This window comes from Zootoca vivipara, chromosome 2 (genome assembly GCF_963506605.1).
Source record: "Zootoca vivipara chromosome 2, rZooViv1.1, whole genome shotgun sequence".
NCBI classification, from domain to species: Eukaryota; Metazoa; Chordata; class Lepidosauria; order Squamata; family Lacertidae; genus Zootoca; species Zootoca vivipara.
This window is the reverse complement of record NC_083277.1, coordinates 25779037-25798220: the sequence shown is the minus strand read 5'-3', so window position 1 is coordinate 25798220 and position 19184 is coordinate 25779037. Positions and strand designations below refer to the sequence as shown.

The following is a 19184-nucleotide window of genomic DNA, read 5'->3' as shown; positions in this document are numbered from 1 at the left end:
GGGGTTTCCCATTCAGTCCTAACATGGACTCACAGTGGTCATGTTTCTCATTGTCAAGCACCAAGGTGCAATGGCATGCAGAAAGGAGTACCCATCAGGTTTGGCAGTCATTTCCTCTGGAGTGGCACAGTTTTCAGTTGGGATGTCTTTATGTGAACAAGCATGCCTCGATTAGGTTGTTTTAAAATTATACTTTTGGGGGACATCGGATTTAGAGAATGCAATGGGGAAAACACTGAAGGAAGTAGTCTTCCGGAGTTCTTTTGGACTTTAAAATTCAAACCAATGATGTGAAATTATATATGGAAGGTTACTGGGAACCAGTACTGAACCTTAAGTACTTGTGTGCATCACTACACCATCCTGCAAGGTCATCTGGTGCTACTTACTTGCAACTAGTAAATAACTGTATACTCAGAAGAAAGCCACACTGAGTTCAGTGGGCCTTACTCCCAGGTAAGCTTGAGTGGGAATGTAGTGTTTTATCTAAGCAGCCAGGGCTCCTTGGGATGACAAGATCTTTTTGCACCAGGTCAGTGAGGACCATTGGCTTTTTAAAATTCTCCCATATATACAGAACTCCCTGTGTACCTTTCAGACTGTATCTGTAGGTTTTCCCATCAGTGTCAAGTTGTTGTTGTTTAGTCGTTTAGTCGTGTCCGACTCTTCGTGACCCCATGGACCATAGCACGCCAGGCACTCCTGTCTTGCACTGCCTCCCGCAGTTTGGTCAAACTCATGTTCGTAGCTTCGAGAACACTGTCCAACCATCTTGTCCTCTGACGTCCCCTTCTCCTAGTGCCCTCAATCTTTCCCAACATCAGGGTCTTTTCCAAGGATTCTTCTCTTCTCATGAGGTGGCCAAAGTATTGGAGCCTGAGCTTCACGATCTGTCCTTCCAGGGAGCACTCAGGGCTGATTTCCTTAAGAATGGATAGGTTTGATCTTCTTGCAGTCCATGGGACTCTCAAGAGTCTCCTCCAGCACCATAATTCAAAAGCATCAATTCTTCGGCGATCAGCCTTCTTTATGGTCCAGCTCTCACTTCCATACATCACTACTGGGAAAACCATAGCTTTAACTATACGGACCTTTGTCGGCAAGGTGATGTCTCTGCTTTTTAAGATGCTGTCTAGGTTTGTCATTGCTTTTCTCCCAAGAAGCAGGCGTCTTTTAATTTCGTGACTGCTGTCACCATCTGCAGTGTCAAGTAACTGGGGTCAAATAAGTGTTGTTTATTTTTTTTATAATACATGGAAGATGGATCTTCCTCGGGAGGTTCTGGACTCTCCTTCCTTGGAGTTTTCTAAGCAGAGGTTGGATGGCCATCTGTCAAAGGATGCTTTAGCTGAGATTCCTACATTGCAGGGGTTTGCACTAGAATAGGCTTCCTCAACCTCGGTGTTTTGAAACTGCAATTCCCACCATCCTTGACCATTGGTCTGGCTGGCTAGGGATCATGGGAGTTGTAGGCCAAAAACATCTGGAGGGCCGAGGTTGGGGAAGCCTGCACTAGAAAGAAGACCCTTGGGGTCCCTTCCAGCTCAATGATTCTATGTGTTTTTCTGCTTCAACAATATTTCCTTATGTTCCTATCATTTTATATAATTGCATTTTGTATAAATTATAAAAATTATAAATGAAATATGTTCTGTTTACAAACAAAACATTTTAATAGCTACCTTTCTACTGGTGGGATGGGGGGGCATGAGTGTAGCCAGAATTTTTGTTTTGGGGGGGCAGAACCTCAAATTTGTATTGATTTGTATTTTTACTTATTAGGGGGGGAGCAACTGCCCCCTCTTGGCTACGCCCATGAGGGACACAGGAAGGAAACAAGGTTGGAAGGGGGCCATGGTTGGGGAAAGTTTGGGAAACACTGATGTAATGTATTCCAGATGGGATTAATCTTGAAGTTTGCTGCCTTCTGATTTAGCAGCATCTCCCACTTTTCTTTCAAGAAACATCCCACCTGGAGTGTTGCCAATGCATGATGTTCTGTCTTAGCTTCCAGTAGCCTTCTAGATATAATTATAAATATGCTGGTTTAGACTTACAAAGCCACAAATTGCTTGACCCTTGCAGGACTACCTCTCTCCATGTGTTCCATTGCACTCTCTCGCTGTCTCTCTCTCAAAATCCTATTTCTTCATTAGCTTACATTGTGCAACAAATCTGTGAGTTTCGTTGGGTGAGGTAGGGAGCGTGGCTTGCTCAAGGTAATTAAAATAGATTAATAGTTGAAGAGGCATTTGAGCTCAAGTTCCCTACATTCATACCATTTTCTAGCTTCATCAAGGCAACTATGTAACACTCAAGTGTACAGTGTAACAGCAGTTAGGAAAAATAGCTTTTCATAAAAAGGTTTTAGCCAAATGGATGATTAGGGTTTTTGGTAGTTATCTTCTGCTTTGCATTCTCAGAGGTTTTCAGTCCACCTGCACCAAATAGCATCATCATCATCATTTTTTAAAAGTGTCTGAGAAGGTTAGCATGCAAATTTATTACTCAATGAATAAGAATAAGAATGTTATTATTTATATTCTGCCTATCTGACTGGGTTGGCTCTGGGCAGCTCCCAACAAAATATTGAAAACACAATAAGGCATCAAACATTAAAAATTTGCCTATATGGGGCTGCCTTCAGATGTCTCCTAAAAGTCAAATACCGGTAGTTGTTTATTGCCTTGACATCTGATGGGAGGGTGTTCCAAGGGGCAGGTGCCACTACCAAGAAGGCCCTCTGACTGGTTCCTTGTAACCTCACAGTGAGGGAAACACCAGAAGGCCCTGGATGCTGGACCACAATGTCCAGGCTGAATGATTAGTATAGAGACGCTCCTTCAGGTATGCAGGGCCAAGACTGAACTAGAATTGTTATTTTTCCTTTGACAAAAAAATAACTATGTGTTAACATTTTAATTCCGTGTGTGTGTGTGTGTGTGTGTGTGTGTGTGTGTGTGTCGCGGAATATGTGCACACATATATTTATTGTATTTGTTATCTAGGTTTGTAGACTGCCCTTCATCACTTATTATAGTGATCTCAGATTGGTTTCCAGAATGTTATGAAACAAACAACAGTTACAAAATATACAAGCTGATAAAACAGTGACTGAAACTAATTAAGAAATGTAAGTGCTTTGGCTTTCCCCCTTGGGCACAATACTTGAGACTCTTGGCTCCAGGAAACCCAAAAGCTTTATTCCATAAGTCAGCACAGAGTCTTAGCATTAGCTCAGAATACAGGACGTACTGCTCAAAGATCCATTTGCAAAGTTCTAGGATGCAGAGCTAGGCATGAGCAAAGACATTTTTTAATGTCTCCACTTTTAAAGAGGAGTTGGACGAAGCCTGTCCATTCACTTTTGTCCTAAGTGAGAAGACCGAGCTTGCAAACAAGTGCTTCTGCCATGATGGTGTGGCTGCTGGGGCTGTTTGTGACAGCACAGACAATCATGATGGGCCCAATTCTCTTGACTTTCCCTTCTCCTCCAGTTCGCCAGGCCCTGCCAATCGGCCAACTGCCTCTTCAGCTACCCTGAGAAACTCATTCTTCGGAGGTGGGATGGGAACTGACTCAACCAACTCCTCCTCCCTTGCCGGAATGTCTGACCAGGGCAGGGTGGAAATAGATTACCTTCTATATCATTTTTGTACGGTTCGGTGTTTATATGCTGGATGGCTTCATTTTTCAGTAGAATTTTGTCCTGCAGCCTTGAATGCCATTTGGCATCATGGCGGCATATAAATCTTTAAACCAATTAAATCGTAGAATCTGTCCATAACCTTCAATTGGAGATGATTCAAACTGCTACTGGAAAGCAGTTTATTGCAACGACAGGATTGAACTGAGGGCTTCAGACAGGAAAACTGCTGCTCAACCTATATAGGCTTAGGGCTTCATTGCTTCCAATCTGACCATCCACTGTGCTGAGTTCATTATGGTTCTGGAATGTAGAATCATAGAATAGCAGAGTTGGAAGGGACCACGAGGTCCATCTAGTCCAACTCCCTGCAATGCAGGGATATTTTGCCGAATGTAGGACTCAAACCCATGGCCCTGAGATTAAGAGTCTTATGCTCTCATGCTCTACCGACTGAGTTCCTCTCATTCGCTTGTGAGGATGGGCATGTCAGCTAGGGAAATTACAGTGGCAGTGCAGTGTTAGTGGCAAGTTGAGAAGACCCAGGTGTTGGGAGCAGCATGTGAATGGTGGAATCATGTTAGTCTTTCCTAAACAATGGTCATTCAAGGCCCAAGCAGTGTGCCGTAGCCACATATTTATGTCATTTACTGAAAACCCACAATGGGAAAGGATCTCATCAACAGATAGCTCAGTTGGTAAAGCACAAGACTCTTAATCTCAGGGTCATGAGTTTGAGCCCCATGTTGGACAAAAAGATTCCTGCATTGCAGGGGGTTGGACTAGATCAGAATTTCCTAAACTTAGGGTTCTTGGACTACAGTTCCCATCATCCCTGACCATTGGTCCTGCTACCTAGGGATAATGGGAATTGTAGTTGAAAAAACCTAGCTGGAGACCCAACTCTGGGAAACCCTGGACTAGAAAATCCTTGTGGTCCCTTCCAACTCTACAATTCTGTGAAAGGTAGCTCCCATGTGGCTGTGATGGGGGGGGGGGAGGGCACCCTGTTTCATTTAAGGCAAAGTAAATGTACTTATTTTCACTGGAAAACTCTTCGAGCACGTACAGTAAAACTGGAATTGGGGTGGCGGAGGGATTTGCAAAGGTATCTTAAATCTTGTGGGAGTTTGCATTAGTGAAACAATTTCATTTCAGCTTAATTATTTCGCGTGCCTGGAGAATGAATTTGCCGGGCCCTTGTGGGACTCTTGGAAGTGTAAAAATAGATGAGTATGTGACAAAGAGAAGTGTTGCTTAATTGTTCCCCCTCCCCTCTTTTTTTTGGGGGGGGGGAATTGACTGATCCCATGCCCTGCTAGGAGCTCATTAGTGGGAATTCAACAGGACTAATAAAAATGTCTCTTTCGCAAATCCCAGAACAGTGATTAGTCCTGGAAGTCTCTAATGGAGTTCTGTTCCTATAGAAAAACTTAGAAGATCCTTGATTTTTTTTTTAATTAAGTGTTTCAAATTCATATTTTTAACTACAGCAAATTAAGTCCCTGCTGGTCTATGACCAAAATAACTAATGAGTACATTTATTGATGTATATGATTAGGAACATAGAAGAAGAAGCTATATGTGATTTATATCCTGCATAAATTGTGTGTGCTGATACTGCACAATTTCGCCTTTGAATATTTCACCTACTTGTACAAACATCCCATGACACTGTAATATATTTGACTTAAAAAAAACCTATACATCCTTCTTGGTCACCAGAAAAACCGAGATGCAATTGCAGTTTAGATATTGGGGACTATTAAATCAAGAAACCCATTGCTTGGTCAAACTACCGTTAATATGTGCAGACTGCTATTAGTTTAGCAGAGTGGTGTTGGAAATGACTTGTTAGGAAGCATAGCCAGTTCTTCAGCTTGTAATCTTTCAAACTTTCACTAGAAATGTTCCTATTTCAACCCACTGGGTAGATTTGGTCATAATGGGTGGTATTCAGCTAAGTTTAGACCCACTGAAATTAATGAACATGACTAAACTAGGGACATTGATTTCCATGGGTCTCCCTGAGTAGAAGTTAGAACTTTGCCTAACCTCTGTTCTCTTTCATTTGTGTGCTGGTTTTGCTGGTTCATTTACACCAGAGTTTTGTTTCAAATGGGGAGCTCTGGCTGAATGTCTGCTTTTCATCTAGGACAGTGTTTACCAACCTTGCGTCTCCAGCTGTTTTTGGACTACAATTCGTATCATCCCTGACCACTGGTCCTGCTAGCCTGGGATGATGGGAGTTGTAATCCAAAAACAGCTGGAGACCCAAGTTTGGGAAACACTGATCTAGGATATGAGCCTGTCTAAGTTACAGCAGCGGATGTTTAGACTTTACCCAGACCTAGTTGCTGTGGAGGTTGCAAATGTTAGTTTATTTGAGTATTTCCCAACTAAAGACCAGGCAGATCTGCTATGTTAATCTGTGTGTCCAGTCTTCCTTTTTACCCACGCCTTGGGCTCTGTAGAAGAAGAAATCCTCTCCCTTTTAAAAATATTTTCCCCCCCTATCATTTTGTCTATGTCATTTTTCTCCCAGTGCAGAAAAAAATATGTGCTGTTGCCAGGAGAGAGGGTGATAATCCCTTTAGCACCAGCAGGAAGGAAGAGGGGTTGTAAAGCCAGGGAGATTTCATGTTTGCAGCAAGTTATTTTTGGTAATTAGCCATTTACAGAAAAGGCATACCATAATTCAGAGGAACTGCAAATTGCAAGTCTAATGTTAGCTAGAGCTGGCAATATTAATCCCGTCTCTGCTCAACTTGCAATTTCTTTCTTTTTCTTGCAGGAAGTCGTCTGAACAAAGATCTGAGACATTATCTCAACCAGAGGTTTCAGAAAGGATCTCCAGATCACGAGCTGCAACAGACTATTAGAGATAACCTTTATCGCCACGCTGTGCCTTGTAAGTAGCTAACAATTCATCTAGTGATTTTAGTATAATAAAACTAAAAACAAAGAACTCTTTGGTGCTAACTTTTTGATGACAGCCAATGGGGCTGCTGTGTGGAGACCTGGTTTTTGTTTTTGTTTAATTTTGTTACTAGAAAGAGATGCTTACTTCTGGTGGTGGTTGAGAAAACGCTGGATTTGCTTTGTCACCAGTTGCACAGAGTGCTTGGATGGAGAAGGTTAAGAAATTAGGGGGCAACAGCCTAGTGGTTAAGGCACATGGTTTGCCTATAAGAGGTCCTAAATTAAATCCCTGACATCACTTGTTTAAAAGATCAAGTAGCAGGTGATGGGAAGGACCTTTGCGTTAGACCATGGAAGGCTACTGACTATTACCTAGCCCAATGTTTGGCAGCTTCAAATGTTCCATAGTGAATGTGGATCAATGAAGAGAGCTTCATAAGTTCATGTTAACAATATGAAAAATGTTGGTTTTGACCTAAAAGCTGCCTTTGACTTAAAAGCCGCCTTTCACCCCAAACCAACAATTTGGTTACTTTCTCCCTCAGTATACTTGGATATCTGTGGAGGGCCCTTCAGTCTGAACCAAAAAAAAATGTATAAAGGCAGGATCACTGCCCTGCAAGTTGGAAGCTTCTCAATACTCAATCCTGACTCTTTTGCAGAGCGTTGTATCGTCTTTCTCTTGACAGGCCAGCTTTTACAGAGTTGGTGTTAAACTTTAGTCCATCTTCCTGACATTCCCTTACCTGCTAATTTTCACGTTTTATGTGATCTTTCACACAGCTTAAAATCCACTTCTGGAAATGTGGCAGAATCTAGCACAGGTTTAGTGCTCATCTCTCTTTTAATTGTTTCCAGAAAAAGACAAATCCGTTTGCAATCCCTTCAACTCAGAAAAATGCAGGAGTTTTGTGTTGTAACTTTCTCACGGTTTTCAAAAGGCAATTACACAAATCTGTAGAGAATGTGTGTGTGTGTGTGTGTGTGTGTGTGTGTGTGTGTGTGTGTGTGTGTGTAATAGCAGCATAGTATCATGGTAACGCAGGTGGCGCTGTGGGTTAAACCACAGAGCCTAAGGTTTGCCGATCAGAAGGTCGGCAGTTCGAATCCCCACGACGGGGTGAGCTCCCGTTGCTCGGTCCCAGCTCCTGCCAACCTAGCAGTTTGAAAGCACGTCAAAAGTGCAAGTAGATCAATAGGTACCGCTACAGCAGGAAGGTAAATGGTGTCACCGTGCGCTGCTCTGGTTTGCCAGAAGCGGCTTTGTGATGCTGGCCACATGACCTGGAAGCTGTATGCCAGCTCCCTCGGCCAATAAAGCGAGATGAGCTCCGCAACCCCAGAGTCAGTCATGACTGGACCTAATGGTCAGGGGTCCCTTTACCTTTACTTAGTGTCAGATTTTGAAGGTCTGAAGAACTAGACATAGGGAGCCGTGTGCCCTTTGAACCCCCTGGATCTGCAACTTGTTGCCACCGACTTTCTTGCTGCATCATCTTCCTCTTCTTTACAGTTCCAGTTTCAGAAATGACGAATAAAGCAAAACGAGCCTAAGTCCTGTTGGAGCATTTTTCTGCGTTGCCAAGGTTACGTTTTGAAATGCTCTCGACTTGAATCTTTTCTCTGATTTATTGGACTTGACTGTGAGCTAAACTACTTTGCTTGCTTTTTAATCTCACCCAAGGCCTTGATTATAGAATTGGGTGTGTATTTGGGGGGAGGGGGTGTTTAACAGGGAGATTTTTAAAAAATATATATACATTTTGCAATGCATTTTTTATTTTTAAGGAAAGGAAAGGGAGTGGCGACACTGTGAATGGGAGACGATTCTCTTCTTGCATTAAAATGAACATCTATATTCATGCCTCACAATTATATAACCAACAGACAAACCTAGAAGGGGGAGTTGGTTGTTATGCAATACTTACCTTTGTAGAGCAGTTAGCTGAATAGCATCCTCTCCTCTCCCCCTCCCCCTCCACCCTGGCGTTTTTTTCTGCAAAGGAGCTTTCCTATGGGCTTTGGATGTGATAAAAATGTGCAGGCTCGAAACTGAATGAAACTACTGTATGTACTCTTTGGTACTTGGAAGTGGTGAAGTGGGGGAGGGCAGGGGGAGGGAGGAGATGTTTCCAGGGCTGAAGATTAATCTGGCCGCTGCATACTAATATTTTTTTTATTCCTTGATGCACGTGATCAGAAAATCCAGTGCTCTGGGCCAATCTCTGTTGCTAATGGATTATGAAGTCTTGTATTTTGAAAATGGAATTCCCTGCTGATTATGTGGTAAACATGTTAAAGGCTCACAAGGTCACTCAAACTGAGCATGCCTTGACTGCCTGCTGATCCTTATTGCTGCTACCAGAGGACTCTGCTGAACGGACGATTAATGGCCCAAAGTGTGTAAAATGGGTCCTTTCCTCTACGTCCAACCCCCCCTCCCCCGGGAGTCATTTGAAATCCTTGAAATTTGGCTCTTAAGTAGTGCAGTTACATGTTACGTTGCAAAACCAATCTAAGTCAAAAATCAATAAAATCGCATGTGTAGCAGGGGACAAGGGCTGGCTGACCACCACAGAAGTGCTCGTGGAACAATAGCCGTTTTCAAAAAGCCGTTTTCACTGCAAGACCCCCGCTGCCTTTTTCTGAATTAGGAAGGAGCCGCCATACTTCCTGGTGCAAACAGGAACGGTTTGGATTCCTAGATCACGGTCTGCAGTTTCTTGAAGATGGACTTCTGGCAAGTGATGGACTGCACCTCACAAAAGTTGGGAGGAATGTTTTTGCCACAAAACTCAAAAACCTCATCAGGAGGGCTTTAAACTGACTTATGTGGGGGAGGGAGACAGTGGTCCTGAAGGTAGGAGTCTATCAAATGCTGAAGATGATCATCCAAATGTCAAGGACCAAATGGAGCAAGCAGCATGCAGACCTAGTGGTGGGACGAAAATATCCTTAAATAAGAGACATGGGGGAATGATCAACGGTCTTCAATGTCTGTATACTAATGCACAGAGCATGGGAAATAAACAAGATGAACTTGAGCTCTTGGTACAGCAAACTAAATATGACATAATAGGCATCACTGAAACCTGGTGGGATGAGTCTCATGACTGGAATGTAGTAATAGAGGGATACAATCTATTTAAGAGAAATAGACCAAACAGGAAAGGAGGAGGAGTAGCTTTATATGTTAGGGATATGTATACCTGTGAAGAGATCCAGGATTTAAAACTTCAAAGCCAAATTGAGAGTATCTGGGTCAAAATTAAGGGAGAGAAAAACAACAGTGATCTCATTGTGGGAGTTTACTATAGATCCCCAAGCCAAACTGAGGACACAGATGATGCCTTCCTGGAACAGATGGCCAAGCATTCCAAAGGAAGTGAGATAGTAGTAATGGGGGATTTCAACTATCCTGATATTTGTTGGATGTCAAACTCAGCCAAGAGCATAAGGTCGAACAGATTCCTCACTGGCCTTGCAGACAACTTCATTGTCCAGAAAGTGGGAGAAGCAACAAGAGGATCAGCCATTTTAGATCTGGTCCTAACCAATAGTGATGACTTGGTTGGTGGGGTAGAAGTGGCAGGATCATTAGGTGGGAGTGACCATGCTCTTCTGGAGTTTATTATCCAGCGGAAAGGAGCAACCAAGCATACTAAGGTCCAAATTCTAGACTTTAAGAAAGCCGACTTCAGAAAACTTAGGGAAACGCTGGGTGAAATCCCATGGACAGTAATACTAAAAGGGAAGGGAGTTCATGATGGTTGGGAGTTTGTTAAAAGGGAGATATTAAAAGCACAACTTCAGGCAATACCAATGAGACGGAAACATGGAAGGTGCCTAAAGAAGCCAGGCTGGCTATCTAAAGAACTCTTGACTGAGTTAAGATTTAAAAGGGATATGTACAAAAAATGGAAAAGGGGGGAAATCTCCAGAGAGGAATTCAAACATATAGCCAGCACGTGTAGAAACAAAGTCAGAAAAGCTAAAGCACAGAATGAACTCAGGCTCGCCAGAGAGGTTAAAAGCAACAAAAAGGGCTTTTATGGGTATGTCCGTAGCAAAAGGAAAAACAAGGAAACAGTGGGGTCACTCAGAGGAGAACATGGTGAAATGCAAACAGGGGACAGAGAAAGGGCAGAACTCCTCAATGCCTTCTTTGCCTCAGTCTTCTCCAAGAAAGAAAACAACGCCCGACCTGAAGAATATGGAGCAGATGATTCAGCAGGGGAAACACAGCCCAGAATAAGTAAGGAGGTAGTACAAGAATACTTGGCTAGTTTAGATGTATTCAAGTCTCCAGGGCCAGATGAACTACATCCAAGAGTATTAAAAGAACTGGCAGAGGTGATTTCAGAACCACTGGCAATAATCTTTGAAAATTCCTGGAGAACAGGCGAAGTTCCAGCAGACTGGAGGAGGGCAAATGTTGTCCCTATTTTCAAAAAGGGGAAAAGAGAGGACCCAAACAATTACCACCCAGTCAGCCTGACATCAATACCAGGAAAGATTCTAGAGCAGATCATTAAGCAAACAGTCTGTGAGCACCTAGAAAGAAACTCTGTGATCACTAAAAGTCAGCATGGGTTCCTGAAAAATAAGTCATGTCAGACTAATCTGATCTCATTTTTTGACAGAATTACAAGCCTGGTAGATGAAGGTAACGCTGTGGATGTAGCCTATCTTGATTTCAGCAAGGCCTTTGACAAGGTGCCCCATGATATTCTTGTAAAGAAGCTGGTAAAATGTGGGCTAGACAATGCTACCATTCAGTGGATTTGTAGCTGGATTACTGACCGAACCCAAAGGGTGCTCATCAATGGCTCCTCCTCATCCTGGAGAGTAGTGACTAGTGGGGTGCCACAGGGTTCTGTCTTGGGCCCAGTCTTGTTCAACATCTTTATCAATGACTTGGATGATGGGCTTGAGGGAATCCTGAGCAAGTTTGCAGATGACACCAAATTGGGAGGGGTGGCTAACACCCCAGAGGACAGGATCACACTTCAGAATGACCTTAACAGATTAGACAACTGGGCCAAAGCAAACAAGATGAATTTTAACAAGGAGAAATGTAAAGTACTACACTTGGGCAAAAAAAATGAAAGGCACAAATACAGGATGGGAGACACCTGGCTTGAGAGCAGTACATGTGAAAAGGATCTAGGAGTTTTGGTTGACCACAAACTTGACATGAGTCAGCAGTGTGATGCAGTAGCTAAAAAAGCCAATGCAATTCTGGGCTGCATCAATAGGAGTATAGCATCTAGATCAAGGGAAGTAATAGTACCACTGTATTCTGCTCTGGTCAGACCTCACCTGGAGTATTGTGTCCAGTTCTGGGCACCACAGTTCAAGAAGGATACTGATAAGCTGGAACGTGTCCAGAAGAGGGCAACCAAAATGGTCAAAGGCCTGGAAACGATGCCTTATGAGGAACGGCTTAGGGAGCTGGGTATGTTTAGCCTGGAGAAGAGAAGGTTAAGGGGTGATATGATAACCATGTTCAAATATATAAAAGGATGTCATATAAAGGAGGGAGAAAGGTTGTTTTCTGCTGCTCCAGAGAAGCGGACACGGAGCAACGGATTCAAACTACAAGAAAGAAAATTCCACCTAAACATTAGGAAGAACTTCCTGACAGTGAGAGCTGTTCGGCAGTGGAATTTGCTGCCAAGGAGTGTGGTGGAGTCTCCTTCTTTGGAGGTCTTTAAGCAGAGGCTTGACAGCCATCTGTCAGGAATGCTTTGATGGTGTTTCCTGCTTGGCAGGGGGTTGGACTGGATGGCCCTTGTGGTCTCTTCCAACTCTATGATTCTATGATTCTATGATTCTATGATTCTACTTAAGGAAAACAGCCACGGCCAAAATTGAGCAGCCACAGGCAGCTTTATAGTTCTTGCGATGATCAATTGGCTTTCTTTAGCTGTGCTAGAGAAGCAGTCTAATAGCTGGCCTAGCTTGATATATCCCGGCCTTTAAAAACTGCTCCCAGAACTTACAAAGAAAAATGCAGCAAAATCAACTAGCTCTTTCTTTCTTTTTTAAATGCAGCTGGGTTGCATCTATACATCTGGGGAAATGAATTAAAAGCATATGTTACTCAGTTACTGTGTTTAATTCAAGTGTGAAAAATTGCAAAGGAAAGACAAATAGGCACTTTCTTAACCAAGGCGATATCACGCCAGCCTATCTGCAGTTAAGCCCCAGATGAGGTGTCATTTTGTTGCTAAGGTGTAGAAGAGCTTATAGATTCACCTGTGTTGGCATTTTGCATGTGACTGAGGGCGCGAAACAGAAGGCCCTTTTAGTACGGAATCACTCATGCAGGTGCTACTAGATTTTCATTATCTTGGTTTTATTAGATTTGTGTACTCGATTTTTGACTACAATGAGTGAGAAATTATCCAAAGGGGTGAAAATGGTGAGAGGTGGTGCTTAGGGTGATCTAAATGTAGGGGAAATAGAAAAGGTTAAAAACAGAGGGATTCTAGTGGTAAAGTCGAAAACAGAAGTAAAGAGAACTGTAGTGGAGTGGGAGAGTGAACTTAGTGTGCAATGGGATAGATAAATATAGATAAAAGCCTTACCGGAGAAGTGTCTGTAAGATCAGACTGCAACTAGGCCAGTGGTGAGCCTATTACTGTATTTATTTGGGACTATTCACATTTCCAGTATGCATATTCTATGCAGATTAGATCCATCTGCTTTCCAAGTGGTGTTGTGCGCAGTGAAATCCAACATGGTGGCTCCCATAGGAAGGCTGTATGCTCGGATGAACTCTGGGTACCATTATAATCTATGTCATTGGTAGTATAAAAGCCCCGCAGTTACACGAACAAACAAAGGTTATTAGAGCTTCGACTCATATTGTTAAAGCCAAGACTTAAAATGGTGCCTTGGAGTTGAGAGCACCCCTTGCGTATTGACGCTGTATGTTCTGTTCAACATGCAGCAGCTAAATATGAACACGGATGTAAGGAGAAGTCCAGTCCCCAATCTGAAGCCGAAATCCCAAGTCGCATTAATGCCCGCAATAACAGAGGAAACCATCTTGAGGGTAAAAAGAAGCAGATGCAATTTGCGCCATTGTGTATAAATGCAGTTAAGAGAACAAGTGAAGGGGAGGTAGAATAAAAGGAAAACAAACCTTGGCCAAAGGGTGGGAGGACACAGCTTTCCTTTTCTGCTTTTCAGTCAAGTCCCCCCCCCCAGTTTCCCTCCTCCCGGTGACCCCAAGGTGCCAGCTCCAAGGCTAGCCTAGCCTCTCCTCTCCCCTTGTCGTTCCAGAGGCATATTCTCTCCTGCTCCACCCCACCCCATGGAAATGTTTTCTTTTTGTCTTTTCTGCTCTTACAGAGGAGGGTCAGCTGCAGAGGCTTGTTCAACTGCAAGGAGGATGCCCACATAGCAGACTTCCTGCTCCATCCAGAGATCTTCCTCTCTGCTTGTGGTGGAGAAAGGACCACGCTATCCAAGCCCCTAGGACAGGCATCCCCAAACTTGGGCCCCCAAGATGTTTGAGGACTACAACTCCCATCATCCCTAGCTAACAGGACCAGTGGCCAGGGATAATGGGAATTGTAGTCTCAAAACATCTGGAGGGCCGAGTTTGCCTGCGCCTGCTCTAGGGTGTATTTCTGGTGGCAACAGAATTGAAGACTAAAAGTTGCAAAAAACATTATCCATGCTCGTTGTTTCATTCCGAAACAGGGAAACAAAGTTCTCAAGCTTTAGTTCTTAAGCCCCAAGGTTCTTAAGTGTTATCTTAGGCTTAGCTCTTGTTGAGGGAATAAACCTGTATTCTATGTAAATGTATACTACCTCAGAGGAATATTTCAGCTCGCACTGGTCCCTGCCTGTCCACATTACCAATAAGGGAGGAAAGCTGGCCATGTTTTACACACCGTAAACTTAAAAAAATTCCTTCAGTAGCACCTTAAAGACCAACTAAGTTTATATTTTGGTATGAGCTTTCGTGTGCATGCACACTTCTTCAGATACACTAGAAACAGAAGTGTCAGACCCTATATATATACAGAGGGTGGTGCGGGTGGCTGGGAATGGGTGGTGGGCTGATGGGAGTGGTAAACCTGGAGATGGCTGTTAATGGCTGCTGATGGCTGCAATTAGTCCTGGGCTGAGGTGCTAAAGAGAGCTTGATCATGCTCTCTCACCGTAAACTTGCCACACTAATTGTTGAGATGTCCTGGGTAAAAGACTCACTTCTGTTTGCCTAAGATGCTTGCTGCATTTCTATCAATTTGTGTTGCAGCACTAAGCGAAAACTGGTTCATAAGTTCAAAATGTGAACTTCTTTCTTTCTTTCTTTTTTGAAAATAAGAATCTTTATAAGTTTTATATCCTGTTTGGTGTTTCACCCAACTATTTGTTTTCGCCTTAGCCACCCACATTATATTTTTCAGCCTAGCAAACCATTTCAGGTTTAATTTTTCCTTACGTGTTGGGGCGGGGGGAACCCATCTGCTGACCAGCATCATTGAAGAGCGGCTTCAAAGTGGCCAGAGATTAAGAGAATAAAACAAAAATCAGAGCAAACACTTCCCTGAAGTTCATCTCGTAAGTTTTTCTTTATCACTTGCCAAGCAGCGTTCCAGTAAGTAGTGTGGGAAGATGGCTGGTGGTTTTAGATGCCTTTGTTTCTTTATTAATTCCCAGTGCTCTTCAGTTTGCTCCCATAATTACGACACGCAAAGGGCTTCCAAAGGGCTTTGTCCTCATTGTGAGGAATCTGCAGTGGGTATTCAAGTGGTCCTAAAAGGTATTGAGACTTGAAAGCCGGTGGCCAAGAGGGAAGAAATTGCAGCTTAATGCTGAGTTATTAGTGCTCTTTACAATCTCAGACTCTCAAATGTAATATTCCTTCAGCAGAAAACAGTGGCATGCTCTCTCGAGTGAATTCTAAGCACCAAGAGGGAGTGGGAGCTTTTTTTTTTTAGCTGTCTCCCAAAGCCTAATCATGGAGTTCCATCAAGGGAACATGGAATGGAATGGGTTAAAGCTTCAAATAGCCATCTGGGGGGAAATGTATTTTGTGAGATGGAGCTCAGAAGCAGTTTAGAAGTAAAGTGTGATAGCTTAGCAAAGATCAGCAGCTGGTGATGGACCCTTTTATGCAGTTGGTTTCCAGTGTTGTCATGCTGTTTTCCTTCCATAAACTTATACCTCTCCCTCCACAAACACCTACTTCTGCATCTTCTCCCATAGCTTATGTTAGCTTGGATATAAGTGTGCCTAGTTAGCCGTACCTTGGAAGTCGAACGCCTTGTGAGTCGAATGTTTTGGCTCCTGAATGCTGCAAACCCGGAAATGAGTGTTCTGGTTTGCGAACGTTCTTTGGAACCCGAACGTCCGATGTGGCTTCCGCGGCTTCCTGCAACCAATCAGTAGCTGCGCCTTAGTTTCCGAATGTTTGGAAGTCGAACGGACTTCCAGAACGGATTCCGTCCGACTTCGAAGGTACGACTGTAATGTATTTCCATAGTTCCATACTTAGTTAGTTGGCATAGTTAGCTCCATTGATCTCATCAGAACCCGATGTTGCATCAAAATGCTTAGAGCTGAACTTTAGTCAATGTATCCAAACAGGATTTGGGTGGGAGGGTGGTTTCTGCACCTAACCCAGTGTTAGGTTATAATATTGCCTAATGAATGTCAGCTTGCTCATGTACTTTCTCCATATTTGTTTTAATACCGTCTCCCAGTTTCTCACAGTTTAATAATGTGGTCAGCACACTATTAAAGTTTTCTCCATTGTCATATGGTTAGGAGTTTACGAGCTGCTCCAGATTGAAAGAAAGTACTTCAGTTGCTTCATTCCTTAAGTTTTATGGCTGCATTGAACATTAGTTGCCCTGGTTCAAGAGAATATTGCGAGTGTGTGTGAAAGAGAGAGAGAGAGAGAGAGGTCCAGCTGCTAAAAATCAATTAGCACATAAAGCAAATATTTTCAGTTCTGCTTCTGTTAAAGGTGAAAATAAATCTCTCTGCTTAAGTCATAACACTCTGGAAATATCCATAATCAAAGACTTGTCCTCCTTGAATAATTACGGCCTTGAGTTATGAAGTCAAGATTGCTGGGAAGTTGCCAGAGCAGATTTGTTTAAGAATGAAGAGGAGGAGGAGGGAGGGGGGTTCCTCCTCTGATAGCCTTTTAAGAATTGTAATGTCCCACAATGCACTTAATTAGTGATTTAGGAAGACACATCTGTTTCAACGAGAATTGTGAAAATTATTATTATTTGAGTGGGAATGCATAATAAATGGCCCTTGAAGGGCTAATGCATCTTGAAAATGAGACGTATATTGTAAAATGATCAGGTAGATATTGGCCTGGTTTGCATGCAGCTCTAAACTGTACTGTAGCCTCCGTGCTTGGGTGTCCCTCTGCTCATGTTCTGGCATAGCCACAAGGAAAAGTCTAGAAGCTTTTTGCGTTCGGTAAACCATGGTTACAGTTACGTCTGAATCCCGGCAAAGCCTTATTTGCACGATACAGTAAGACAAACTAATGCTTACCAGGACCGCATAGGCTCTCAGAGAGGAGATTGAAACCAGGCCAAGCAGTGATCAGCGCCAGTGCTCCCCACCTCCCCCTCCAAAAAATAGGTGCTGGTACTCACCATTAAGTTGTTATAGTACGGTAAGTGCCACACTTTTTAACAACAACAAAATAGGTGCAGGTACTTTGTACCCTTGAGTACTCCCTGGGGGATAAAAGCACTGGTCAGCGCTAACGATTTAGGAGAACTAGCCAGCTTCAAACTGTTCTAAATTATCTTGTCTTGTTCCCCCTCTAAATTGACCTCCCTGCCAATTTAGATACAGTAATAGAACTCGAGGCCCCTCGACTGTCTTCGGGTCCAGTGTTGGACCATTTCGATCGGATACTCCCTGCTGATGTGGATAGATTCCTCCGAGCTGGTAGGCCCACCACTTGCCTCCTTGATCTGTGCTTTGGGCTGGGTTATCACCAATATGCTGATGACACTCAGCTCTATCTACTGATGGATGGCCACACCGACTCGGCCCTGGACACACTGACCAGATGCTTGGAGGCTGTGGCTGGATGATTTCGTGGGAGCCGATTGAAACTAAATCCTTCGAAGACAGAGGTCCTCTGACTGGGTCGGGATGGCATGGGGATGAGGGACCAACTCCCTTCTCTTGCGGGGGCCCAATTAGTGCCAATGCCTTCCGTTAAGAGTTTGGGTGTGATCCTTGACGCCTACCTTTCCATGGAGGCACAGGTTACAGCAACAGCTAAGGCGACATTTTTCCATCTTCGCTGCATTAAGCAATTGGTCCCTTACCTCTCCCGCCCCGATCTGGCCACAGTGATCCTTGTGATGGTCACCTCCAGGCTTGACTACTGTAATTCACTCTATGCGGGGCTGCCTTTGAAACTGTCCCAGAAACTCCAGTGGGTGCAGAATGCTGCAACGAGGCTCCTCACGGGGTCCCTGCCATGGGAGCATATTCACCCAGTGCTTTACCAGCGGCACTGGCTCCCGTTGGAGTATAGGGTCAGGTTCAAGGTGCTGGTTTTGACCTTTAAAGCCCTTTGTGGCTTAGGGCCCTCGTACTTACGGGACCACCTCTCCTGGTGTGCCCCGCAGAGGACCTTAAGATCCATGAATAACCATAGTTTAGAGGTCCCGGGCCCTAAGGAAGTCAGACTATCCACCAGGGCTAGGGCCTTTTCAGTGATGGCTCCGACCTAGTGGAATGCTCTGTCCCATGAGACTAGGGCCCTACAGGATTTAACCTCCTTCTGCTGGCCCTGTAAGACAGAGCTATTCTGCCTGGCCTTTAATTTGAACTCAGCCTGATCTTTTATTTCCCTTCTCTTTCCCCCTCCCCCTCTTTTATGAAGATTACCTGCTCTGGGACCCCACAGCTAATTCTCCCCTAGCCTCCTCGCTGGCCCAAGTAGGACTAATTTAGCCAGCTAGCCCTGGTGACTATCTAATGTTTATTGGATGGATTTCCCCCAAATTGATTTTTGAACTTTGAATTTTATTCTTATTCATGCTTTTATACTGTATTTTATGCTGTTTTTATGTTGTATTACAATTAAGTGTTTTAAATTTGTTGTTAGCTGCCCTGAGCCCGCGTTTCTGAACCGGGAAGGGCAGGATATAAATAAAAAATTTATTCTTATTATTTATTATTATTAAATACAAACGACAGTTCCTGGCTTAGACAAAGTGAGTAACCATGCTCAGCTGAAAATGGATGCAATCTCTTTCTTGCAGATGCACCAGGAGAGGGGAGGGGACCAGGCTTGTTCTTATAATACTTGTCATGATCCTGAAGTCAGATTCCTCTTATATAGGGTGAGAGGGGATGAGGATGAGGACTCAGAAGCAGAGAAGGGGAAGGGCAGGCAGACTCCAATCCAGAAATGCTTTGTCAGATAAGTTTATGGTGCTAGTGCCCCTCTGGTCCGAGGATGTAGCATTGCTGTCTTCAGAGGATTGCTTCTCAAAGACCCCAGTGTCTACCCTGCTTCTTTGAAATAGAAGACTGGGAATGTGGTCTTTTAACTGAAAAAGCACCTTCTAATGAGGGTGAGGCTGGCAACGGGGAT

The 19184-nt window shown here is 43.7% G+C and overlaps 1 protein-coding gene across 24 annotated transcripts in view; it reads left to right on the top strand.

Moving 5' to 3' along the window:
* Positions 1-19184, top strand: part of MAGI1 (membrane associated guanylate kinase, WW and PDZ domain containing 1) — a 477919-nt gene that overhangs the window by 226166 nt on the left and 232569 nt on the right. For all 24 annotated transcript variants that reach the window (XM_060271321.1, XM_060271308.1, XM_060271304.1 and 21 more), the window contains exon 2: positions 6441-6557. In XM_060271321.1, coding sequence (XP_060127304.1) covers positions 6441-6557 — 117 coding nt within the window. The remainder of the gene's footprint in view (positions 1-6440; positions 6558-19184) is intronic.